This window comes from Tetrao urogallus (genome assembly GCF_951394365.1).
Source record: "Tetrao urogallus genome assembly, contig: scaffold_111, whole genome shotgun sequence".
Lineage (NCBI taxonomy): Eukaryota > Metazoa > Chordata > Aves > Galliformes > Phasianidae > Tetrao > Tetrao urogallus.
In genome coordinates, this window is record NW_027638784.1 from 1 (window position 1) to 25,374 (window position 25,374).

A 25,374-nucleotide genomic window follows, 5' to 3' on the forward strand; every position below is an offset into this window, starting at 1 on the left:
CCCAGATGGACACGAGTTTGGTTTTTGCAGACCAATCCCAGGCCAACGCTGAGGGCATTGATGAGGGGGATAACTGCAAAAGGAGAAAGGTTCCGTTCAGCTGTTTTTAGATCTGCTGCACTTCTGCAGGCAGGAGGGGAGCAGCCAGAACGGCCCAATTCTTCACAAAAATCTGTGGCTGCAGCTGCAAAACCTCCTTGCTCAGCCCTCTGCCCCATGAAGGGAACTGGGACTGCTGTGCTGTGCTGACCCTGTGCCAGCAGAGAGCTCCCACCTACGGAAAGGACATTTCCATCCTATAAACATGGCTGCTTTCATCCCGTCCCCAGCAGGCAGTGCTCTGTGCAGCTCCCCAAGGGAATCATTGGCCTTCTTGGCCACTGGAGCACACTGCTGGCTCATGGCTGATCACCGGTCAGCTGTTGGTCGACCTTTGGCCAACCAGGGCACTGCTGGCCTTCAGGGCACACAGCCCACCAGGACCTCCAGGTCCTTCTCCACAAGGCTCCTTTCCAACAGCTCAGCCCCTGACCTGCACTGATATGTTTGGAGTTCACAGCAGCACCCAAAGGCATTTTCTCTGCAGCACGGGGGACGACGTTCCCTCCGTGGTGACCGACCCGGAGCGGCCGGGCTGAGCTCAGCCTTAATGGTTACATACTCACGCTCAGCTGGATGTTCTGGGTTGTGAGCTCCTCGGCTTTCTTCTCTAAGGAAGACACCCACAGCTTGCGTTTCTGCCGGCAGCGCGAGGCAGCAGCTCTGTTCCTCTCCAGGAACCGCTGCCGGCGCTCGTCGGGATCCTCATCGACCGTCCGCCTCCGCCGACCACCGGTGCTGGGAGTGGGTTGTGCAGGGGAAACCTGGAGATGGGGAAAAGAGATGCTGAAAGGGAGCACGCAGCTAACAGAGCGCGGAGCAAGCGCTTGCCACCAGGTCTGGAGGAGAAGATGCGGCATCTTGGGGCCAGGGGAAAGAGGGATCTGCTTTGCAGAGCGGGCTGGGGAGGAACGGAACCACGCTCTGTCTCCGCTCGGGGTCCATAACCACAGGCAGAGCACAAACAGTGGTTTCTGAGTGGGCAATTTGCTTTCGAGATTAATTTGCTTTCCATTTTCTCCAAATGCCTTCAGCCAGACGCGCTCTCGGAGGCAACGGGAAGGTTTTGCAGCTCCACACCACATCCCAGGCTCATTTCAGAACAAAGGAAACGGTGGGGAGGGTGCGGGGTCCCAACCTGGTGGGCTCTGCCACTGCGGCTGCTGGGCTGTCAGGCAGCAGATGGACATTAAAACTTTTGGAAGGCGCTGCAACTGACAGAGCAGGTGGCGGTGCTGATGGAGGGCTGGCATTTGGTGAGCTGGCAGGAGCTGCCGGAGCTGATTGCCTGAGAGGGGAGCGTTTAACCCTCGTAATCGAACGGGGAGAAGGGAGCAAAATATTCTTTCAGAACTCCAGCCCCTGTCAAGCAGATGAACGCCTCGGTGGAGTTTTCTGCCTGGTGGCGTTCGAGAGCGTCAGTGCCGAAGCAGTGCTGGAAAAACAAAGCTTTTAAACTGTTTCTGCAAACCAGGAAGGTGTGAGGTTTGCTCCCCCGAGGCTCAGTAACCCCCAGCACCGGGGCTGGGCAGCAGCAGACCTGAGGCTGAGCTGGCGATGGAGCGTCGGGGTGCTGGACGAGGATCTGGCTCTGCTCTGGGCGCGCCGTCACCATCGTGCTGGCTGAGCCCACCACCAGGCCGCTGCCGTTCAGCGAGGAAGACGCCGTCAAGCTGGCCTTCAGCCTCTGCCAGTGGAGAACAAAGGACATCAGTCACCCCTTCCCTGCTCTGCTGAGGCTTAATGCGGCTCCTTTCCCACCCAGGGAACCCAGGTGACTGAGGAGTGACAGCAGCCGTTCCAAACCCAAGTGAAGCCACCACCACCGCCTGGTTTGGCTCGAGGCAGGCAGCAGCTTCCAGCTCAGACAGGTGCCTGCATCCCCAAAGTGACACAGTGCCCACATGGGGTGGGATGGGGATGGTGGAGGGCCTCCTTTCATCCCTTGAGCGTTCTGAGGTATCTCAGCCATGGTGCAGCTCTGCCCGTGAGCCTGCACACACTTGGTGGTGGCATGGAGAGGTGGCAGCGTGGAACAGCACAGCGCTGCCAGGAGGCAGATCTGTACCCCCTCCCCCGTTCTGACCAAAAAACAACGGGGTTTTGCTGCCCTTTGTTCTAAAATTGAGGTGTTTTTTTCCTCACAGACCTTCAGCCGAAGGCTCTGCACAAAACCCATTACCCAGACCCTCGGATTGCAGCACAGCATCCCCGCTCTTGGCTCCGCCATCCCCAAGCCCACCTCCAGCCCATCTGTTACCTTGGATGCAGGCAGCAGCTCTGCACAGACGACGCCAGGCTGAGCTGCGTCCCACCAGCACCGAGTGCCCACCCTGCAGGCCAGAGCCGCAGCCCCTCCAACACCTGATCCCAGCACAGAGCAGCACTGCGACCTGATTTCAGAGTGGCTCTTTGCAAAAACCAAGGGGAAAAAGCCTTCCTGGAGGGGCCAGCGCAGACGGAACGCTGCGGGCACGCGTTGCACACTCACCATTTTGGCTTCTGAGTGCACGGGGAGACCCGACGGGGAAACGGAGCCACTGCTGCTGATGGGCGGCCCGGGAATGCCAGGAATGTTGGGCACGATGGACACGGGCCGTGCCAGCTGACGGGGAGGAACCGACGCAGCGTTAGGAGCCGCGGTGCCAACGAGCTCCGCAATCATTCCCCGACCGAGCGCATTTATCAGCCCTGACAAATCTCGGCGTTTAACTGCCGCCGTTTATCAGCGCTGCTGTCAGCCCAGGGCAGCAGCCGCCCCTTTGGTGGCCACGGTTGCTGGTGAAGGATTGCCCGGCCGCAGCAGCCCCACACCTCCCTCCTCTCCCCATCCCTGGGTGGCGAGGGAGGGAACGGAGCTCCGGTTCTCGGCAGCGCTGCAGAGCTGCAGCAGCACCGGGGCGCATCGAAGCGTCTCCTGCTAAGCGAGGAGAGCTCTGCCCTCACCACGGGGAAAACAGAACCTGCACTTGCGTTAGCACGCCGCTCAGGTCCGCTGTTGCAAAGCACTGCAGCCCCAAAGCCGTGCTTGCAGGCAGCAGCACGGTGCAGAGAGCTGCGTGCCCACGAGCAGCGCGGCACTGCCTGCTCTGACAGCGACCTCCCCTCAACCTGGGGCAGCTTTGGCTGCGATTCGCTCCAAAGCCAAAACACACAGCGGGATCCGTGCCTGGGGAGGGGTGGGAGGAAGCTGAGGCTCTCAGGGGGGCTCAGAGCTGCTCCTGAGCTCTGCACCACGGGTAATTCCTCGCATGCAAAAAGGCCAACACGTGAGGAGAACATTTGCACGGCACTCTGGTGATGCTGGGGCAGGTGGGGCGGCTTTGCTGGCCTGCAAAGAGCAACACGTTAACTGCAAGCTCGGATGGTTCCGACTGCAGCACGCAGCTCCAAATGGGAGCGGTAAATCAGTGCCCCTGCAGCTCCCAGCCTCCATCCACGGCGTGAGCCATCTGTCTGGGCACGGCTTTGTTTCTTCTCCAGACTGATTGCCCTCTAGTGTGATCGCCGCGTTATTGCTGCCTTGCCAGAGCCGCCCCCCCCCACCAAACCCGCCCTCCCCTCCTGCTCAAGCCTTATCGTGCGCAGGGCGGGGAGATGCACTTTAATTTCTGCAGCATGGAAGCGCCTTGGCAGGGGCAAAGCGCCGGCCCTCCCTCCCCTCCGCCTCGCAGAGCCGTGCTGCGTTTCCCTTACCGATATCACAGACGGCATCTGCATGGGGGGGCCGGGCAGGACAGGCATGGTCTGCCCGTTTGGCAGCTGCACGACGAGCGGAAGGGAACCTGTGGGTGACCTGCAAAGACAGCGCAGGGCTCGGGGGTTATTTGGGGCCGACGTCGTCCAGGCAGCACGAATGAACTGCGGGTTTTCCCCTTTCCGAAGGGCGCTTTGTGAACTGAGGAGTGTGGAAGGTGGGGTGGAGGCGATGGGGACGGAGCCTCGTTGCTACAAATGAAAACAACCAAGCATTTTTTTTTTTTTTCCGCTGCAGATTTAGCTTGGCTAAACGGGCACGAACGGCTCTGCCTCCATTTCACTCCTCTCACTCCATTTCAGAGCGCTGCGCTCAGGCGGTGACCGTCCTGCACAGGGAAAGGGGGGGTGGAATGGAGCAACCGATGGGGAGAGGAAGGAAAACGTCCCTGGAGCTCCTCCTGCTCGGTGCAGCCGGGAGCAGAACGGTGCAGAGAGCAGCAGGGAGGAGAGCAGAGCTGCCCCCTCCTCCCAGCACAGCCCAGGGGATGGGGGATGGATGGAGCCAGCGTGGAGCGACGGCGGCGTGGGGGGAGCGGGGTCAGAGAGGGGGGCTCCGCGTGCCCATAACTCAGGCTGGAATTTTTAAGGCTGCCCTGGGAACGCCAACGCTCGGCTCTCATTCATTTCTATTGGGCATCCCAAATCCTCCAGGCTGCTTTGAAAATCCCAGGCTAACAAGGCGAGCTGTGGGGAGGTCACAGCCCTCCCCTCCATCTCTGTCACACTGACAACCCCCCCGCGGCCGCTGCGGCCCCATTATGGCTGCAGCCAAACCCCCCCCCCCCCCCCTGTGGAGCTCTGGGATGGATCCATCCCTGAGAGCTGCAGAGGACACAAAACCCCATTGAAGCCCAGATTGCTCCAGTTTGATTTTCTCATGTCTCCAAGCGAGGGGGGACTCTGCACCAAACAGCCTGGGTTACAGGCAGAATGCAGGCAGAACAAGGGCAGAATAAAGGTGGAATACAGGTAGAATGCAGGTGGAACACAGGCAGAATAAAGGTGGAATACAGGCAGAATGCATGCAGAACAAGGGCAGAATAAAGGTGGAACACAGGCAGAATAAAGGTGGAACACAGGCAGAATAAAGGTGGAACAAGGGCAGAATAAAGGTGGAACACAGGCAGAATAAAGGTGGAACAAGGGCAGAATAAAGGTGGAACACAGGCAGAATAAGGGCATCTCCCGAGGGCTGCAGCCAGCAGTGAGCTCTGTGCTGATGCTGGATGGATCAAGGGACAAAAAGGGGCAGTCGATTGCTGGGCTGAAACGAACGGCTCCCACAGCAGATGCTGAGCGTGCAGGAGGGCAGAGGGTGGAGAAGAGGCTCTGCTGCAGAGGCAGCGGCTGTCTGAGAAAATCCCAAAGCCACGAAAGACACAGACAGCTTCCTACAGATGGCTTTGCTGAGCTCTCTGCTCCGCACCAGGCTGCAAAGGCAGCTTGGGAGTCCCCAGACACCATCAGAGCTTTGGTGTGCATCAGGGCTGGGCTCATGGAAAGGAGCTCTGCAGAGAAAGACCTGGGGGCAACAAGGGAGACCGTGAGCCAAAAGTGTGCCCTGGTGGCTGAGAACACCAATGGTGTCCTGGTTGACCAACGATCGACCACAACCAGCTGTGTGCCCTGGTGGCCAAGGAGGCCAATGGCTCCCTGGGGTCACTGCACAGAGCGTGGCCAGCAGGGCAGGGGAGGTGCTCCCCACTCTGCTCCGTGCTGGGGAGGCCCCATGAGGAGCACTGGGCCTCCAGTTCAGACTGGGAAGTGCTGGGAGAGCCCCACGGAGCGTGCAGAGCTGTGGGAGCCCAGAGCACCTCCTGGTGGAAGCTTCTATGATTCTGTGTTCGGGGATTAATTTCTCCCTGCAGTGAGATCCGCCTCGTTTCATTACACTGCAACAATTAGTTCCTGCCTCCTGCACTTCCACCCCATTCTGCTTTCGCAATGAGGCCCTTATGCCCAAGCAGCCGCAGCACCTCGGATCTTCTGCCAATCAAGGAACTTCTCTGGGTCCCTAATTACTGCTCGGGAAGCATAACAGGAGGGAAGCCTCGGGGCAAGGACTCCGTGCTACAAACTCACCCGAGCTGCCTGTTGGATGGCGGGGCCTGGGTGATGACAGAGGTTGGGGAAGGCAGCGTGGGGTGCAGGGGGTCGTAGCCCAGGTGCAGGGGCAGCGATCCGGGGCGCACGATGGTTGGTGTTGGCGTGGAAATGATCACAGGCTTGGGAGTGATCTCCTAAAGGTGGCCAACAGATAAAAGGAGACACGAGGTTACTGTTCAGTTATCAGCTGGAGCTGTGAGATCCTTTCCAGCTCAACCATCCTACGGTTCTATGATCTGTAAGGACTCTTCCAGCCCAAACGCTCCACGATCCCATGATTTACCTTCACCCAAACCTGGCTGCCTGTTACAATCTGACAGATCAACGCGGTGGAAGGGCAAACCAGGAGTACAGCAGCAAAGGGACCAGAGAGAATGGGATGGCATTACAAAGGGAAGGCGCTCACTCATCTCTGAGCTGCACAAAGGAGGGATCCCCAAACAGAGACCCCTCCCCAGCCGCAGTCAGCCCTTAAATGGGGTCTAAGAGTGGCGCAGCCAGGCTCCACCTCTTCTGCTTGCACAGCTGCACTGCCTTCACCTGTGCTCCCAGGGCTGCCCGCTTCCTTTCCCCAGGTGCTCAACCCGTGGGTCAGGCAAGGACTCAGCAGTTCCCATACTTTGCCCCTTCTGGTTTCCCTCTGGTGGCTCTGAAACTTAAGGCACAGAACCTGAGGCACAGAGGGGCACCGCTTACCCAAACTGACTGTATGTCACTGCAGGGAATGGGGCACAGAGATTCTGGCTCTGGGAAGTCGTCCCCTCTGTGATTCACTGCTCCTCTCCTGCTCTGACCACCTGCTGCCCACCCTGGGGGTGAAGCTGCACCGCTGCACTTCATCCCCACCTGAAGAGCATTCCTGGGATAGGCAGGAAGCTTCTCTTCACCTCCACGTGGAGATTTAAGCGTGTTTGAAGAGCGGCGGGGAGGGAAGAAGCGATTCTCTCTCTTTCACAAACAACATGAGCCACAGTGGTACCCAAACGGGGGGAAGCTCTGCTCTGTGCAGCCTCTGCCAGGGCTGGGGGTCGGACGTACCTTCTCCTTGCTCTGCGGTGACCGTGGGTTGGAGGCAGGGCTGTCAGGGGGGGACGAGTCCACCTCCACCGGCTCCTCCTCCTTTATTTTGATGTCTGGGGTGGAGGGCAGCGACATGTCCAGGGCTGCGTTGCTCTGCGGAAAAACCAGCGATGGATTGAGAGGACAATGAGCTCACATCGCCTGCCGAACGGCCGCCCGTTCCCAAAGGAAGAGCTGCAGCTCTGAGCTGCCAAATTATTATTATTTATTGGTCCTGAAACAGCAGCTGGGAGCCCGAGGCGGAGAGCGAAGCCGCGCCGGCCCCGTGAGCGCACAGCCCCAATGGCACCTCGTGCTGAGAACACAGACCTGATTCTTTGCATCCCAGGGCTCTGCGGAGGAAAGCAGGTAACAAAGCCCTGAGCCACAGAGGGCACCTTCATCCGCAGAAAGAGCTGCAAAGCGTTGTATAAATCAGCCTGAATTATTTTACTGCCCGATTATCGAAAGCAAACAAAGAGCCATGCAAGTTATTAAACATCCACGGGCTCCCCATTAAAATGAAACCCGACTGCATGCCCACAGATGGCAACACGCCGCCAGCCTGGGCTCCTGCAGTGCCACGTGCCCCATTTCAGCTGATGGGGAGCTGGTGGGGATGGGAAGAAGGTGACAATGGGGGGGGGGGACACGAGAGAGCGGCTGCTTCTGTGGGGCTGGGAGGGAACGGAGTGGGATGGAGCTGTGGGGTGGATTCGGATGGAGAAGCCCCTGCACTGAGCGTCAGATTAAGGGCAGAAATGCCCGTAACTCAGAGCTGCTCTCCATCCCCCATCCCTGCTCGGCAGCCCGGCCCGGCCCCTAACCCACACCTCCTCCTCTGCTGCATCTGAAGTCCTCTCCAGGGAGGGAAAATTGAGGCAAAAAGGTAAATCTGTGCCTCTGGGGCTGCTCTGGCGCTGATTTACACCGGAGCTTGTGGCCACGTACCTGCCCTGCTAAGCAGAGATGGGAAGCACAAAGGAGAAGGGATTAACATGCAGGCAAATTTCGAACCACTTAAAGTGCCTCCGGGGAAGCTCCCGCTGCTCCCATGGTTTTAATTAAGGCGCTGCTGTCGGACCACCCTTGGAAACAGAGGACAAAACCCTGCAGCAGCCGTGGGGCCGCCGGCAGCCAACGCTCTGAGCGTCGCAGCGATGCAGCAGCAGCTCAGGGGGGGCACACAGAGCCGGCGGGGCTGGGGGCTGAGGGGTGCACAGAGCTTTTTGGGGAGGCTCAACGCGTCCCCTCCACCCAAACCGCCCCCTGAGCTCGGAGCCGCCGCCGTTCTCCCGACTGCTGGCGGAAATATTTTGCCTGCGGCCGCCCTGAAGAGCCAAACAAAAATCAAAAGGCAAATATCCGAGAGCTGAAGGCTGCAGAGCAACGGGAGCTGGGTGGTCTCCCCATAAAGCGAGCGGCGAGACTGCGGGCGGCTGAGCCACGCCGACCCGAAACCGCAAACGGGGCGCAGCCTCCAGTCTGAGCTGCGGAGAACAAAAGGTGGAGAGGGGAGGAAGGCCCGCACGGCCCCGCAGCGCTGAGCGGAGATGGATGGGTGCTGCCAGGAGCAGAGAGAGGCACTTTGCAGCGCTCGTTCCCAATTCCTCCGTCCCCCATCTCGGGGAAGATTTACGCCGCTCTGCTCCCGCGGTTTATTTCCGAGCAGCGCCGCTGACTGCGGGCGGACGGACGTCCATCCATCAACCCCGTAAATGTATGTGGCAGCCTAAGAGCCCCGCACGCAGCTGTGCTCCTCCGATCCCTGAGAAGGGAAGGGGGGGAGTCGTCCTTAATGAGCTGCTGGCTGATGAGATCCCGCCGTCCTTCAGCCCCGGGGTGGCGGGGGCAGCCCGGATCGATGCCGCCGGCAGCCGAGGGGCTCTTTGTTAGCGCAGCCCCTCCTGCTTGCAGCCCCCCTCCCCACCGCAATGCACCGTGCACGTGGATGGTGCTGCGTGAGCCCTGCCCTGCTCCTTTGTCGGGGGGACCCCAGAACTGCACCTTTGGGGATCTGACACCCGGAGAGGTTCAGAAAGGATTCTGCTCAGATCCCGGAGCCCCCAGGGTTGGTTCTTTCCACCCCGATCCGCACGGTATTTGGGATTACCGCCTCTTTGCCCTTTGGAATAAGGGAATAAGAAACCCTTCCAACCCGCTCTAAACGGGGCTCCCATCACACGACTGGCAGCCAGAGTCACCCCACAGGAAAACCCCAACATGGGCACAGCAGGACGTTCTGCCCTCCAGCACAGCCCCCCCAGCCCGGGCTCCCAGCGCTGCCTTTCTCCTCTTGCCTTTTTCTCCTCATCCTCGGAGGCTTTCTTGAACTCGTGCTCGAAGGAGCTCGCCAGCTCGTTGAACAGCCCCACCTCCTCGCAGTTCTTCAGGAACCGAGTCGGCGTCGGGGTCTGATCTGGGGGGGCAGCACAACGACACCAATTCACACCGTACCCCCCTGTGCCCCTCCTGCACCCCCCCGGCTCAGCACAAAACCTGATGATGTTTTCCTGGCCTGTCCCTCCCAACCCGGGGCTCTGCCCGTCCTCGGGGGCAACACCGGAGGGCAGGAGTGGGGCTGGTGTCCCCAAAAGGAGCAGATCCCAAAAGCACAGAGGGATCAGAGGAGGAGGAGGAGAAACCCACCAGCAGCAACCCGCCTGCAAGGGACCCTCCTGCACTTTCCAGCACAAAGGGGGTCCTTGGGATGCTTCCCTTGAGCCGTGGTGTATTCCACCCTCCCTGCCTCATTAAGGTTTGTTCATTAAGCACGCTTTGCTCGCCCACACCTCTCCCCATTAAGCCCACGACCAGCTCTGGCTGCAGATCTCAGTGGGATGCTGCTTCTGCAGCATTTTCAGGGCTCTGTTTGGACCATTCCCCGCTCAGCATCGCTCACCTGATGCCACAGAGCACCAGGACTGCTCCCAGCCCACCACCTCTCCCATCCCAACCTCCAGGAACTGCCCAGAAGCTCCCAATTCCCATTTCAATCAGTCCTCGCGTGGGGAGAGCTCTGTTCCTTATGACCCTCCGCATCCTCACTGCAGTGTTTTGGTGTGGGTGAATCCTGCCGCTCGTTAGCACAAAGCTAATGAGGGAAAGAGGAAGAAAACCCCGGGACAAAGCAGTTCGTGAAGCGTTTTGTGCTGGCGTCTCACCCACGACTGTGTGCACCTTTGGGAGCTGCAGAGATGAGGATTTGGGAATGGAACCACCTCATCTGTGCTGCCATCCCCTCCCAGCCAACATGGATGGGAGTTCATAGAGGAAAAGCCACCCCCCCCCCCCATTTAGCAAAGGGCTCACTGAAGGAAAACTGACCTTCAGGAAACTGAGCCTGCCTGCAGCCCCCACCCCAATGCCTTCCCCATCAACTCCCATGAGGCTGAACCCCAACCCCAACCCTACATCCCTTACACCTGAACCCTAACCCTAACACTAACCCTGGCTCACAGGCTCACAGCAATCTGAATTGCTGCTTCCCCGTCAGCCCCAGAATGGGGCTGGAGATGGAGCTGGGGTGAGCGCGTCCTTCCCAAGGGCTGCAGAAGGGATTTCCCTGCTCTCAGCCCTACACAAAGCCCCCAACCCATGGGAGACCCAAAAGAGGATCCCAAGGAAGCAGGAGAGCATCAGTAAGCAGCGATGCTTTGCTGCCAGACCCCGATCTGTGCTTTCTTTTCCCCGTTCCACACGGGCTGTGCTGACCCTGCAGCACTCGGAGCTGTTTGGGTTTACAAAACAAAAACCCCAAAAAAGGAAAAGCCGACGCCTGCGCTGGGGAAGGAGCTTCGCTGTCACATCCTGCACCAGAGAGGAACCTCCGTCCACCCATCACCCCCCCCCAGATGACAAAAAGGGGGGGAAAACAAAAGAGAGAAGGAGAAAAAACCCAACACCGCCGTAAAGAAAGCGGGGAAAAAAAACGAGCAGAAAGTCAGCAGCCTCCGGCTCCGCTCTCCTCCTGATTAAATGCAGATCACAGGGCTTTTTATGGGAGGCAGAGACGTGGCTCGCTGCATCTGCTCCCCAGCATTAATCTTGCAGCCGTGGGCATTAACGCGGCGCGGGGCTGAGCCGTACCTGCCATGATGACCGAGTCGGTGCGCGCCGGGCCGAATTTCAATGTCATCTCATGTTTGTGTTTATGAACTGCCAGGTGGTCCTCGTTTGTAAACCTCTGAAATGAAACGGTTCAGAAAAGGGTGAATAAATGCGGGTTGCGTTTTATGGGACTGGGGATGGGGTGGGGGATGGAGATGGGATGGGGATGGGGTGGGATGGGGATGGAGACTGGATGGGATGGGGTGGGGTTGGGATGGGATGGGGTTGGGATGGGGATGGAAATGGGGATGGGATGGGATGGGGTGGGGATGGGATGGGATTGGGACTGGGATTGGGATTGGGATGGGATGGGGATGTTATGGGGTGGGGATGGGATGGGATGGGGTTGGGATGGGGATGGAAATGGGGATGGGATGGAGATGGTGATAGGATGGAATGGGGTGGGGATGGGGTGAGGATGGGGTTGGGATGGGATGGGATTGGGATTGGGATGGGATGGGGTGGGGATGTGGTGAGGATGGGGATGGAGATGGGGATGGGGTGGGGTTGGGATGGGATGGGATGGTGATGGGGATGGGGATGAAGATGAAGATAGGGATGGGATGGGGTTGGGATGGGGTTGGGATGAGGATGGAGATGGGGATGGGATGGAGATGGGGTTGGGATGGGGTTGGGATGGGGATGGGATGGGGATGGGATGGGGATGGGGTTGGGATGGGATGGTGATGGATGGAGATGGGGTTGGACATGGAATGGCGTTGCGGTTGGGGATGGTGTTGGGGCTGGGACGAGGTTGGGGCACAGTGTGGTGTTTGCACACTGCTCAGATGGAAAACAGCACTGTGTGCAGTGAATGGGGCACAGAGATGGCCGAGAACCCGTTTCTGAAGACTGCAGCTGAGATAGGAAACTCAGCTTGATGCCGGCCCTAATTAGAGGCCGTAATTAGGGGCTGCTCGGCTCTTTGGGATGGGGCAGATGAGGCTCTTTGTGCCGTGCAATTCGCAGCCGGTCCAACATCCACCAGAGGCAGAACAGTGGGGAAAAAACCAAGGGATTTCTGTGGGGCCGGGGGGCTCACGGCCGCCCCACGGAACTCCGCAATGGGGCCGCGATGCTGCCAGAACACAGACAAAGGCAGAAAGGGCAGAGGGGAGGACAGGGTTAAAGCAAACCCTCCTGCAGAGGAGGACGGAGCTCCTGCTCCTCGTGGGCTGCAACAAAGCACGGCTGCAGGGCGGGCGCATCGCAGCCATGGGGATGGGGGTCAGCATGGGACGGGGTTGTTTTCGTTTTGCCATTATCTCCCACTCCCAATTCCCCATTCCCCATTATTTCCCCTTCCCCACCCCTTCTTTCCCATTCCTGGGTTCCCCTTTTCCCATTATTTCTCATTCCCTTTCCCCATTCCTTATCTCCCATCCCCACTTCCCATGATTTCCCATTCCCTGCAGTTCACCATCCCCACTCCCCATTATTTGTCCCTATTTCCATTATTCCCCATTATTCCCCACTATTTCCCACTATTCCCCACTCCCCATATTCCCCATTTTCCCCCCCCCATCGTTCCCAAGTTCCCTCCCCCCATTCCCAACCTGCACCGTTCCCACCTGCAACGCAACACAACCAAACCAAGGACAAAAGCTGCACTTTTTACCCCATTTTTCCATTAAGGGAAACTGAAATCTGCAGCACATAAACCCTCTGCAGAGATCTGGGGGGGGGGGGGGGGGGAAGGGGAGGGACCCACACAGCATTTCCAAATGCTGAAAAAAGGGGAAAAGGCAGAAAATGCTCCATTCTGCAGCTCGCTTTCTGCTGGGCGCTTTGGCACCAACCTCTTCCTCCCCCCCCGCCCCCCAACCCCATGCAGCAAAGAAACCCCGAGACGGAGCCCAGCACTTCAGCCCTAAATCATGTCATGTTACACTGAGAGCAGCGCCGGGGGGACGCGGAGGGGGGGGGAGAAGGAGGGATGAAAAAATGGGATGAGTTACGGCCGCGGCGCTGCCTTTCGTATCCAATCCCCTCCAGCAGCAGTTGAAGAGCTGCCGTGGCTGCAGCCCATTTTTGGAGGGGTTGAAGGATTCGGGGTGGGATGTCATGCATTGCAGCCCCCCAAGTGCCACGTGCAGCCCCGATTTTGCCTTTTTTCGGCTCGTTTTTGGGGCTCTGGGTAAACACGGGGCTGGGTGTCTGCATCCCAAAGGAATCTTGTTTGGAGAGAACCGAGGAGGGCTGCGGCAGCGCGGGGATGAGAGCTGTGCGTTGTGCAAACCTTTGTCTGCAGGACACAGGGATGTGCTGCTCTCCAAAATGAGCCAGACAGTAAACGCAGCTGATGCCTCACTGCAGGGCAAAACTGATTCCCAGCACCCATTTACCAAACAGCGTGCAAAAGAGGAAAACAGGAGCGTGTCCAGAGCTCCTCTGGGGCTGTGCATCTGCATGGGCTGCAGCACGGCAGGAAAAGGAGCTGGAGCTGAGTGGGGAGCAGTGCTGGGTGCAGGGCAGAGCAATGCTGGGTGCAGGGCAGAGCAATGCTGGGTGCAGGACAGAGCAATGCTGGGTGCAGGGCAGAGCAGTGCTGAGTGCAGCACAGAGCAATGCTGGGTGCAGGGCAGAGCAGTGCTGGGTGCAGGGCAGAGCAGTGCTGGGTGCAGCACAGAGCAATGCTGGGTGCAGGGCAGAGCAGTGCTGGGTGCAGGACAGAGCAGTGCTGGGTGCAGGGCAGAGCAGTGCTGGGTGCAGGGCAGAGCAATGCTGGGTGCAGGGCAGAGCAGTGCTGGGTGCAGGGCAGAGCAATGCTGGGTGCAGGGCAGAGCAATGCTGGGTGCAGGGCAGAGCAGTGCTGGGTGCAGGACAGAGCAATGCTGGGTGCAGGGCAGAGCAGTGCTGGGTGCAGGGCAGAGCAATGCTGGGTGCAGGGCAGAGCAATGCTGGGTGCAGGGCAGAGCAATGCTGGGTGCAGGGCAGAGCAATGCTGGGTGCAGGGCAGAGCAGTGCTGGGTGCAGCGCAGAGCAGTGCTGGGTGCAGGGCAGAGCAATGCTGGGTGCAGGGCAGAGCAATGCTGGGTGCAGGGCAGAGCAGTGCTGGGTGCAGGGCAGAGCAATGCTGGGTGCAGGGCAGAGCAATGCTGGGTGCAGGGCAGAGCAATGCTGGGTGCAGGGCAGAGCAATGCTGGGTGCAGGGCAGAGCAGTGCTGGGTGCAGCGCAGAGCAGTGCTGGGTGCAGGGCAGAGCAATGCTGGGTGCAGGGCAGAGCAGTGCTGGGTGCAGGACAGAGCAATGCTGGGTGCAGGGCAGAGCAATGCTGGGTGCAGGGCAGAGCAATGCTGGGTGCAGGACAGAGCAATGCTGGGTGCAGCACAGAGCAATGCTGGGTGCAGGGCAGAGCAATGCTGGGTGCAGGGCAGAGCAATGCTGGGTGCAGGGCAGAGCAGTGCTGGGTGCAGCGCAGAGCAGTGCTGGGTGCAGGGCAGAGCAATGCTGGGTGCAGGGCAGAGCAATGCTGGGTGCAGGGCAGAGCAGTGCTGGGTGCAGGGCAGAGCAATGCTGGGTGCAGGGCAGAGCAATGCTGGGTGCAGGGCAGAGCAATGCTGGGTGCAGGGCAGAGCAGTGCTGGGTGCAGGGCAGAGCAATGCTGGGTGCAGGGCAGAGCAATGCTGGGTGCAGGGCAGAGCAGTGCTGGGTGCAGCGCAGAGCAGTGCTGGGTGCAGGGCAGAGCAATGCTGGGTGCAGGGCAGAGCAGTGCTGGGTGCAGGACAGAGCAATGCTGGGTGCAGGGCAGAGCAATGCTGGGTGCAGGGCAGAGCAATGCTGGGTGCAGGACATAGCAATGCTGGGTGCAGCACAGAGCAATGCTGGGTGCAGCACAGAGCAATGCTGGGTGCAGGGCAGAGCAATGCTGGGTGCAGCACAGAGCAATGCTGGGTGCAGCACAGAGCAATGCTGGGTGCAGCACAGAGCAATGCTGGGTGCAGCACAGAGCAATGCTGGGTGCAGGACAGAGCAATGCTGGGTGCAGCACAGAGCAATGCTGGGTGCAGCACAGAGCAGTGCTGGGTGCAGGACAGAGCAATGCTGGGTGCAGCACAGAGCAATGCTGGGTGCAGCACAGAGCAGTGCTGGGTGCAGCACAGAGCAGTGCTGGGTGCAGCACAGAGCAATGCTGGGTGCAGCACAGAGCAGTGCTGGGTGCAGGACAGAGCAATGCTGGGTGCAGCACAGAGCAGTGCTGGGTGCAGCACAGAGCAATGCTGGGTGCAGCACAGAGCAGTGCTGGGTGCAGCACAGAGCAATGCTGGGTGCAGCACAGAGCAATGCTGGGTGCAGCACAGAGCAATGCTGGGTGCAGCACAGAGCAATGCTGGGTGCAGCACAGAGCAGTGCTGGGTGCAGGACAGAGCAATGCTGGGTGCAGGACAGAGCAATGCTGGGTGCAGGGCAGAGCAGTGCTGGGTGCAGCACAGAGCAATGCTGGGTGCAGGGCAGAGCAATGCTGGGTGCAGGACAGAGCAATGCTGGGTGCAGGGCAGAGCAATGCTGGGTGCAGCACAGAGCAATGCTGGGTGCAATGCTACCTGCACCCCCTGCACGGTGCAGAGCCCACTGCTCTGAGCTCGATGGGTTTTAACCTCGCTCAGGGCATTCAGAGCACACAAAGTGCTGGCTGAGCACTGAGCCAGAATTCAGCTTCAATGCAGATGAGCCTGCAATGGCACGGAGCTCCCTGCAGCAGGGAGATTTCACATCCAGGGAAGCACAAGCCCTGGTGCAGCCTTAGCAGAGCTGGGGGGGAGCTGAACCTGCTGCCCCACGCTCATCACAGAGCCCAATTAACAAAGCTGTTGTTAAGTTGGAAAGGCAGAACGGTTCTCTGCCCCAATGCGATACAGACAACACGGGAGACAAAGCAGAACGGTGACAGCACTGCAGCTGAGCAAAAAGGGCTCAGGGAGGAACCACAGCTCAGTGCCAGCACTGGTGTTGGGGGCTGCATGGCCTCTGCCCCCCGCAGTGCCCAGATACCCCTACTTCAGTGGGGACCCATGAGGGTGAGAGCCCCAGGAGCCTGGAGGTGAGCGGCGCGGTACACTGCTGCCCATCAGAGACCCTTCAGCTGCCCACTGTCACAACAACATTGCCCACTTTGTTGCCCGTTGTCACACTGAAGTTGATCACTGTTGCCCGTTGTAACACTGCCCACTGTTACACAGCCCACTTTTTGCCCACTGTTGACAACTGTCACGCTTAAGTTGCCCATTGTCTCCCACTGCTGCTCATTGTCTCCCATCGTCTCCCATTGCTGCCCATCGTCTCCCATTGCTGCTCATAGTCTCCCACTGCTGCCCATCATCTCCCATCATCTCCCATTGTGCCCCATTGTCTCCCATTGTTGCCCATCATCTCCCACTGCTGCTCATTTTCCCCCATTGTCTCCCATCATCTCCTATTGCTGCTCAGTCTCCCATTGCTGCTCATAGTCTCCCACTGCTGCCCATTGTGCCCCATCATCTCCCACTGCTGCCCATTTTCTCCCATTGTCTCCCATCATCTCCCATTGCTGCTCAGTCTCCCATCATCTCCCATTGTGCCCCATCGTCTCCCACTGTTGCCCACTGTCTCCCATTGCTGCTCATTGTCTCCCACTGTCTCCCATCATCTCCCATTGCTGCCCACTGTCTCCCACTGTTGCCCATTTCCCCCCATTGTCTCCCATCATCTCCCATTGCTGCCCATTTTCCCCCATTGTCTCCCATCATCTCCCATTGCTGCCCATTTTCCCCCATTGTCTCCCATTGCCCATTGCTGCCCATTGCTGCTCACTGCCACTCCTGCCACTCCACAATTCCAGCCCCGTTTTCTCTCTGCTGCCATTCCCTTCTCTCAGGTGGGTTTTCTCACCAGGACTGCTCATTGGGGATGCCTGCACTCCCAAAACCACCCCATGTCCAGCAGAGCCCTTCCACCAGAGGAAGGGAGAGACCACAGCTCCGTGCATCCCAGTGAGGACGAATGCAAAGAGCAGCTTTTGGGGCACTGCACCCACATAGCACATCCAGCTGTGGGTCGGGGGGCAGCCCCACACTCACAGGGCAATGGGAACACCTCTAACTTTGCTCCAGCACTTTGTCACGGAGCTCCTGGAGCCCATTCCATCCCATCCCATCCCATCCCACCCCATTCCTCCTTGGCCAGAAGGGCAGAGCATTTAGCTGGGAGCAGGTAAATAATTTAATTTACATTTCTATAGCTCTGCTTGTCCCAGAGGGCTTCTCACACACATCCCCTGTGCCGAATGCAGGTGTTGGGGGGGGGCAGCAGCCATCTGTCCAACAGCGCAGCGAGGAGAGAAGCTTTCGGCCAAGGACGGAGGGGAGAACTCCTTCAGAAACCGCCCTCAACTTTTCATTATCATTAAATGGTTTTTAATTGCTATCATCCAGCAGGCGCTGCGTCTCCTCCGCCTGCACAGAGCTGAAGTTCCGCAGCAGCGCAGCCCTGGGGGAGGAGTAGATCTGATGCTGGGCTGACATCCCAATGGGACTGAACTGCTGCGAGCACTGCCAGACCACCACCAAAAACCACCGCAGCAAAAAGGGATTTCTGCAGGGTGTGCTGGAGGATCAGCAAGCACGGAAAGGTTGCATGGCCTGAGCTGGGAGGGTCCTTAAGGATCATAGAATCATAGATCATAGACGGTCGGCTTGGAAGGGTCCTTGAAGATCACAAAACCATGGGATAGTTGGGCTGAAAGGGTTCTTAACGGTCATGGGACATTGAGATGGTTGGCTTGGAAGGGTCCTGAAAGATCACAGAACCACAGGATGGTTGGGTTGGAAGGGGCCCAAAGCCCCCCCTCCTGCGCCACCCTTTGCCCTGGGCTGCTCCCACCCCCGTCAGCCACCCAGAGCCCCATCCACGGCCCTGAGCATCCCCAGGAATGGGGCACCCACACTTCACCGGGCAAAGAGAAAGCAAGGAACATTTCCCCCTGCTTTGCAACAGAAGCCCATGTGAACAAAGGCAGAGGAGGAGCAGACAGCCGAGGTGCTCCGGAGGAGGAGGGCGGCCCAAACCCCAAACCCCCAGTTTGGGTTCAGATCCTCCCCCACACCTCCATCCCTGCCCTCCCGAGCTGCAGTGAGCGCTGACCTCCACACGGCGGAGCGTTCCCTGCCTCCTTCCCAGACGAGGGAAGGTTATCAGAAGCCCCGTATTAATTACCGCTGCCACATAACTCGAGAGGCGCAGCGGTAATTAACGGAGCTGAGCGGAGGGGCGGAGCGGAGCCCACGGATGCGTGGCTGCCCCATGGGAAGCCCTGGATGGCTCCTGCGTGGACGTGAATCATCCGTACGGCCCCGACTCGACTCCCAGCAGCACCGCTGTGACCTTGGGAGAGCCATCAATCCTCCCCCAACCTACCAGGCAGCGCACCGAGAGGGGAAAGGCAGCCGCTCAGCTTCAGCAGGGGGAGAGCAGAGCAGACGGAGCTGAGAGCGTGCGTGGAAAGGCACTGCAGGAAAAATGTTAACAAAGGAGATGGTGGCTGCGTGTCCGACAGCGAGTGCTGGGGATCCTTGGGAGCTCAGCGTCTCCTGAGAGCAAAGGGAGCTGAAATCCTGCCTGCCCTAAAGCAGGGAGCTTGATTCCTTCCTGCCTTATAGCTGAAATCCTGCCTGCCCTGTAGCGGGGAGCTTGATTCCTTCCTGCCTTACAGCAGGGAGCTGAAATCCTGCCTGCCCTAAAGCAGGGAGCTTGATTCCTTTCTGCCTGATAGCAGGGAGCTGAAATTCTGCCCTTTTTTCTAGCAGGGAGCTCAATTCCCTTCTGCCCTACAGCAGGGAGATGCATTCAGCTCTGCTTTACAACAGGAAGCTCCAGGGCTGAGCTGCTTGGGCAGCTGTGTGGCACTGAAGGAGAAAAGTGGGACCTTGTGCCATCACAGCCACCCGGTGCGAGGCTCTACCCCACATCTCACCTACGCTGCTCTGCGTTGGAATCACAGAACGGTTTGGGTTGGAAGGGACCACAAAAGGCCACAGGTTCCTCAGGCACGAGTTGCCCTTGGTGCATCCCTGGTGGTTGCCACCAATGCCCTCCTCTTTATTCTCCACGTGCCTTAGTAGGGCCCTCAGAAGGAGGCCTCCTGGCATTCTGGCCTGCCTTCCTTTCTCTTGGGATGCAGAGCTTCTGGGCTGGGAGGGGATGGTCCTGGAAGGGAGGAAGGAAGGAAGGAAGGGTCCTTGGATGCAGCACTGCAGATGGACGCCTTCTCTGTTTACACACAGAACCCGAATGCAGAACCCTTTACCTGCTGTAGGGAACCTGCTTTGGCAGAGGGGTTGGACTCGATGATCTCTGGAGCTCCCTTCCAACCCCTACAGTCCTGTGATTCTGTGTGATTCTGGGTGAGGGCTGTGCACCTCAGCTTCGGGGAGCAGAGCAAAGCCCCCCCAGAAGCCACCCCAGCTGCAGCACACCCCAACGCTCCTAATTACCCAATTCATCATCCACAGGACTGCTTAACGAGGAGCAGCCCTCCCTCAGCATCGCTGTGCGCCTGCACTGCGCCGTAAGGACGGAGCGGAGCAGCTCCTTCGGTGCAAGAAAAGCCAGAGGGGACGGAGCACAGCGAGGGCGCTTTGGCTGCAGGGTGGATCTGTGGTCCCTTCAGGTCCCTCCCAGCTCAGATCCGCTCACACGGCCGCTCTGCAGAACCTCATTTCATGTAATGGTGCCATTTAGCGGAGCCGCCGCCGCCCGATGGATTTACGGCTCTCCCACCCCCTGCTCACACGCACTCACACACAGCCCTCATTGTCTGCATCTTGGCTCTCCGGGGGGAATTTTAAGGACTTTTAATGTTTTTATTGTTTTAATCCGCCGTATCAAATCAAATCAAATCAAATCAAATGATTTGAGCAGAACAGCTGCCGCGATGCCGGCGATGTGGCGGTGCAGTTTGTCGGCGCGTCGTTAAGCAGAGTTTGTTAGTTAACACCCTTCACCCCCCCACCCATACCAGCACTGAGGGATGTCACAAAGCCCCTCCCCACCCCACACCTCTACAATTCCCATCATTACCACCCATTAGCCCAAATCTGCCCCGATTCAGCCCAAATCCCCCCGGACAGCAGAGGGGTGACGCTCCCAAAGCAAAACCCCCATTGCCGCGTTCTGCACAACGAAGGGACCCTTTTTTGTGCCCCTGGATGGAACTGCACTGCACCTCTCCCTTCTGCCCACGGCTGCGTGGCCCTTTGTGTGCTTGCAGCCTCTGCAAACCCTGCATGTCCTCCAAACCAATCCCTGGAAATAAACCCATTTATTGCTCAACAGGAACACGGCATTGCCAGCAACGGGCACAGCGGCGTGGGATTCTGTGCCTTGAGGAAGAGCTGCATCCCTGAGCTCCTCATGCAAAGCAGCAGCCACAGAGGGGGCAGAGGGGATGGCAAAAAAAACCCCTACAGCTTAAAATTTAGAAATGCCTTCTACGCAAAGCTCTGCTCACAGCCCCAAAGCTGTAAGAAAAAAAAAAAGCAAAAGAAAAATCCCAGATCGTGCTGCAAAGAGGTGTCCTACCCTCACCCCTATTCCTCCAGCAAGGAGAACCTGTGCTCTTCAGTGGGGTTTTTTTCCCCCCCCCACGTAGAGCTGTGGGCTCCCTGCAGAAGGACGCGCCGTCCCTGCGCCCATCACCGCTGCGCTGCCGCAGAGGGGCGGAGCGACCCCCACAGCACCAGAGAGAAGGGGGGGTCCAGACCCCGAGGTGGGGGCTCAGCCTTCGGAAGGGGTTTGAGCTCTGCTTGGCCTCCTGCTGCCCGTTCCTCTGTCCTGCAGAGCCATGGGAGAGTTGCACGGGGCTCAAAGCGCCCCTCTGTGCCGGTCAGCAATGGAAATCGAATCAGGGCAGCAAGGGAACACGCAGCCCTGCTTCTCCTCGGGACCCTCCTGTCGCTGAGCATCGCTGGGGTTGGAGAAGGAGGTGGGAGGTGAAGGCTGAGCCCCCCTGGATGATTTTTGTCCCAGACTGCACACAGCAAGACCTGCACGCTCACACATGTCTGGGAATTCAATGTCTCCGTGCAGGCATGGAGGAGAAGGGCTTTGTCACAGCTGCATGCTGCATCTGCGCTGCAGAACGAGAGCTCTGCTCCTGTCATAAAACACAGAATGTGCAGAGATCAGCAGAGGGGTGAGATGGGAATCTCAGTGCAACAACAACAAAACCCCCAAAGCAAACAGCCCGGTCAGCAAAAGACTGCTTTTAAAACACCAAAGTATTTGTGCCTGCAGGGTGCATTGCTGCAGGAGCACAGCCAGCATGGAGCACTGCAGGGTGCATTGCTGCAGGAGCATGCATACCTGGGCAGCTTCGTGCTCCTGTTAAGCTGCAGACCACAAGCAAGTTTTTAGATCCATCTAATTTTGAGTTAATAAAAGAGCCCAGCTCGATTTATGGCCTCGTGCTGGCAGCACACGCAGCTTGCATCTGTGATATAGAGCAACAGCTCGAGGTAAGGACCGGGCTGAGATTACTTTGTTCAGAGCAGACACTCTGTGGTCGTGGAGCCCCTTAAATCAAAAGGAGAAGAAAGCATTCCCTGCCAGTGCCCGGCCGTGCTCCTTTGTGGGTAGTTCTGCAGCCCTGATCATGTTCCCAAGAAAGGAGAAACCTTTCCTCCCCGTCCCCCCCTGCTTTGCAAAGTGGAAACTGCCTCATAATGTGGGAACCAACAGCGAGGGTATGGCTGAGGAGGAAAAAAAACCAACAGAGACGTGATCTGTTAGAAACCTGGCAGCGTTGGAGGAACTGCAGGGACGGCTCCGTGGGCTGCAAGCAGCCGCGCTGCAGGAGGGCAAGGATGGGAGCTCAATGTGCCCCTTTTGCAGCACCGAAATGGAAGTGCACCCTGTGCAGGACCTGCACCCAGCGATGGCAGCTGCTGCATACCTGGAGGCGTTGCTCTCAGCCTCAGCGCAGCATCAGAGACGGAGGGGAAAGCCACGCCGCTACCGCTGCAAATCCTGAGCTGCTATTTCTTCCTGCTAATTGCTGCTGCAGCCAATGGGGTGGAAATGCTAACGCAGCCGGAGCAGATAACTCTAAGAAATGTGAGAACTGCTGCCAAACCTCGGTGCAGCTCCACAGCGAGCAGCCAGGCGGCCCAGCTGCTGCTGCTGAGAAAATTGGAGCTAGAAAAGAGTCAACACGAGTTGAAGTCGCTCATCTCCACTACGGACACGTAAAGCAATTCGTAGCCTCCTCCCCCCCAATATACACTGAATTGGATCGGAGAGTTCTTTAGTGAAATTTGCTGCAGAGCCGCATGGAGCGGAGCCAGCAGCTCGCAGAGACCTCCTGGCCGTGGCCAAACCGTGCACTGAGGATCAGAGAAACACAGCACAGGAACTGCAGCTGCAGCGCCCTGGGAAGCAGCACCCACCCCATGGCTGCAGGTGGAGAGCAGCCCGTCCCAGTGTGGAGGGTGAGGAAGGCAGCTGGGTTAAAACCCAGGGAGGGCGCAGAGAAAAGCAGCAGCAGGAAGCAGAGCTCACTGTGCTGCCACCCTTCCACTGCTCTTCCTGCTGTCCAAGCGCTGAGCCGTGAGGGGAACAGGTGTAGCAACAGCCCCTGCACTGCAGCACTGCAGCAACCACTGCGGGGTTACTTATAAAGCCTACAGCAAAGGGGTTTGTGAGGGGGAACGGCAGCGAAAGAGAGGAATTATTCCAAAGGGGCAGGGATGGAAGGCAAGCCCTGTGCTGGGTGCGGTGCAGCAGCCGCCCTGCAGCACACAGAGCGGTGCAGGGCTGCAGGGAGCTCTGCAGCAGAGCAGCACACCCACAAGGGACGACGGCCCTCCCTGCTGTGCTGCAGTGCAGGCAGCTGCAGGTGGCTGCTCCGGGTTGAGGACAGCAGAGCTCCTCATTAATATCTGCCAGCTCCTAATTAACGCCCCGTCAGCCAGAGGGAATGCAACAAAACGTCTTCCTGCACCGGCGTTTCGAGCACACGTCGGCCCTTTGGCACGGGTTGCCATGAGTTTGCTGTGGGATTTGTGCACAGGTCCAGCACTGCCGTGGCATCCGGGCTCTTATTTAGCAGAGAAGGGGTCTGGAAAGCTGTCCGGAGCCATTTCCATCTGACAGACAAGTGTCTGCAGCGCTTCAGCGCGCGCACGTGCTTCCAATGCAAAGCAGAAATGGCCCTCTTGGAGCTGGCAATGAATCCCAGCCATAGGAATGATAAAGGCTTTAACTTACAGGAAATGCTGCTATTAAATAATATTTAAGTCTTAATTATATTTTAAAACAGCCATTTTGTAAAAAAAGAAGTTCTGTTATAGTGCTTTTGTAGTTAAAGGTCTGTCAACATTTCCATTTTAAGCCTTCATTTCTAGGGGGTTTATAATTTGGTCATAAAAATTCATTCTAGGCTGGAACTTGGCATAGAGGGGCTCAGCCTAGGAGCAATATTTTTTATTATCCAATTTGGTTTAAATTGGTTTGGCCGTTTTTAAGTTATAGGAGTGTAAAAAATAAACGTTTACTGGTTTCAGATGCCTTCTCCAGCTGATTACTATTCAAAATTAGCTCTCCTCTCCCCACCTCCAAAAACACCTTCGTGACAGGTGGGGGAGATCATTCCGCTCCGCCGACAACACACGCGAATTGCAGTTCAGATGAAGGCACTTTTTTGGTGCTAACAACCCCAGAGCTGCTCCAAAGCAAGCCCTCCTTCCCCACTGCCGACGTGCAGCCATTTGTGCAGGCGCCGCAGCTGGAAGGGCCTTAATTGGAAATAAATAATTAACTCCGCGAACCTGCATTCCTGGGAAGTGATGGAAGGCCTTTAAAGCGAGATGTTTCTCTGCAGAATTTCACCTGGGCCGTTGGCGGCTGCAGATAAAAGGGCCGCAGATGTGAGCAGACGCGGAGCTGCAGACGTTTGGCTTCCTATTGAAAACGCAGCGAAGGAAAACCGCGCTTTACGGCTCAGCTCTGCGAACCAGAGGGGCTGCAGGCGGCCGTGGCTCTGCATGCTAAGTGCAGGACAGGGGTGGCTGTGCCCAGGCATAGGGAAAAGCGAAGGGAAGGCAAGGGAAGGCAAGGGAAGGCAAGGGAAGGCAAGGCAAGGCAAGGCAAGGCAAGGCAAGGCAAGGCAAGGCAAGGCAAGGCAAGGCAAGGCAAGGCAAGGCAAGGCAAGGCAAGGCAAGGCAAGGCAAGGCAAGGCAAGGCAAGGCAAGGCAAGGCAAGGCAAGGCAAGGCAAGGCAACTCTTCGCTCCCCCATCCACCATTTTTCACTTTGACATCTGGCCGCATGCTGTCCCTCGGGGACGGGCAGGGCTGTGTGTAAAGGCTCGTGGATGGCTGGGAGCTGCTCCACGTGGGATCCAGAGCTGTGTGGGCCCCCTGGTGCCCCCTGGCACCGTGTCTGTGCCACCCCACGGCTGTCCATCCCCACCAGCCCGCTTGCGACCAACGCTATCGGCTGCCCTCCTGCTTCATCAGCTCAGGTTTCCAAAGACGAATCAGCACCGACCTCATTAAACCCGTGGCTGCCAGGAGCCTGAGCTCTCTAGGAAAACCAATCTGTGCCCAAACCGAGCCCTGCTCAGTCGCAGTGCCGAGACAGGAACGATTTCTACAGGAGGACGGGGTGCCATAACTCTGCTTAACAGCCATTTAAATTCTGCCTGCTCTCACAACAGGTCGCCAATGGGGCTGACGCCGCTCACAGATTTGATTTCAGCCCTCTGAATTTCCCGTGCTGCCCTTCAGCAGTGCCAGGAATGGAGCCTCAGGAGACAGACCCCAGCAGGGCCGTTAAATCAGCACCACGAATTAAAGTGGAAAACACTCGGCTGTAAAGCAGACCGGTGCAGGCGCCGCTCTCCCTCACCCTGCGCTGCCTTGTGCACCTCCCTACCTGCTGCACTCCATTGCTCTGAATCCAACCTGCCCCCACCGAGGGCGTTCAGCCTCTGCAGGAACGCAGGCCAGGCTCAGCCCTCGTGCTGCTCCCTGCCTGATGCTGGGACAAAGAAATATCAGCACGAATCACAGCCCAGAACACGGCACAGCAGCACCTGAGCTGCCCCAGCACCACGCATGTCCCAGGCCGCGTCAAAGTGAGAACCTCAGCAAGGAGAGCTCGTCACTGGGATGCTCCTCAGGGGGAGAAGCTGCCCATTTCTTCCCCCTTCTGCCCTGTATGAAAGGAATAATCCATATTCGTTTGGATTATACAAGCCACAAAACAC

General features: G+C 58.2%; 1 protein-coding gene across 1 annotated transcript in view; it reads right to left on the bottom strand.

The window, feature by feature from the left end:
- Positions 1 to 665: 665 nt before the first annotated feature.
- The window catches only part of LOC306957752 (cyclic AMP-dependent transcription factor ATF-7), a gene marked incomplete at both ends in the record, with an annotated part of 29,392 nt that continues 4,683 nt past the window's right edge, over positions 666 to 25,374 (bottom strand). Inside the window, 8 exons of the mRNA XM_079551220.1 lie at positions 666 to 863; positions 1,640 to 1,786; positions 2,591 to 2,704; positions 3,796 to 3,895; positions 5,941 to 6,098; positions 7,003 to 7,137; positions 9,324 to 9,442; positions 11,113 to 11,209. Of these exons, the coding sequence (XP_079407346.1) occupies positions 666 to 863; positions 1,640 to 1,786; positions 2,591 to 2,704; positions 3,796 to 3,895; positions 5,941 to 6,098; positions 7,003 to 7,137; positions 9,324 to 9,442; positions 11,113 to 11,209 (1,068 nt within the window). The remainder of the gene's footprint in view (positions 864 to 1,639; positions 1,787 to 2,590; positions 2,705 to 3,795; positions 3,896 to 5,940; positions 6,099 to 7,002; positions 7,138 to 9,323; positions 9,443 to 11,112; positions 11,210 to 25,374) is intronic.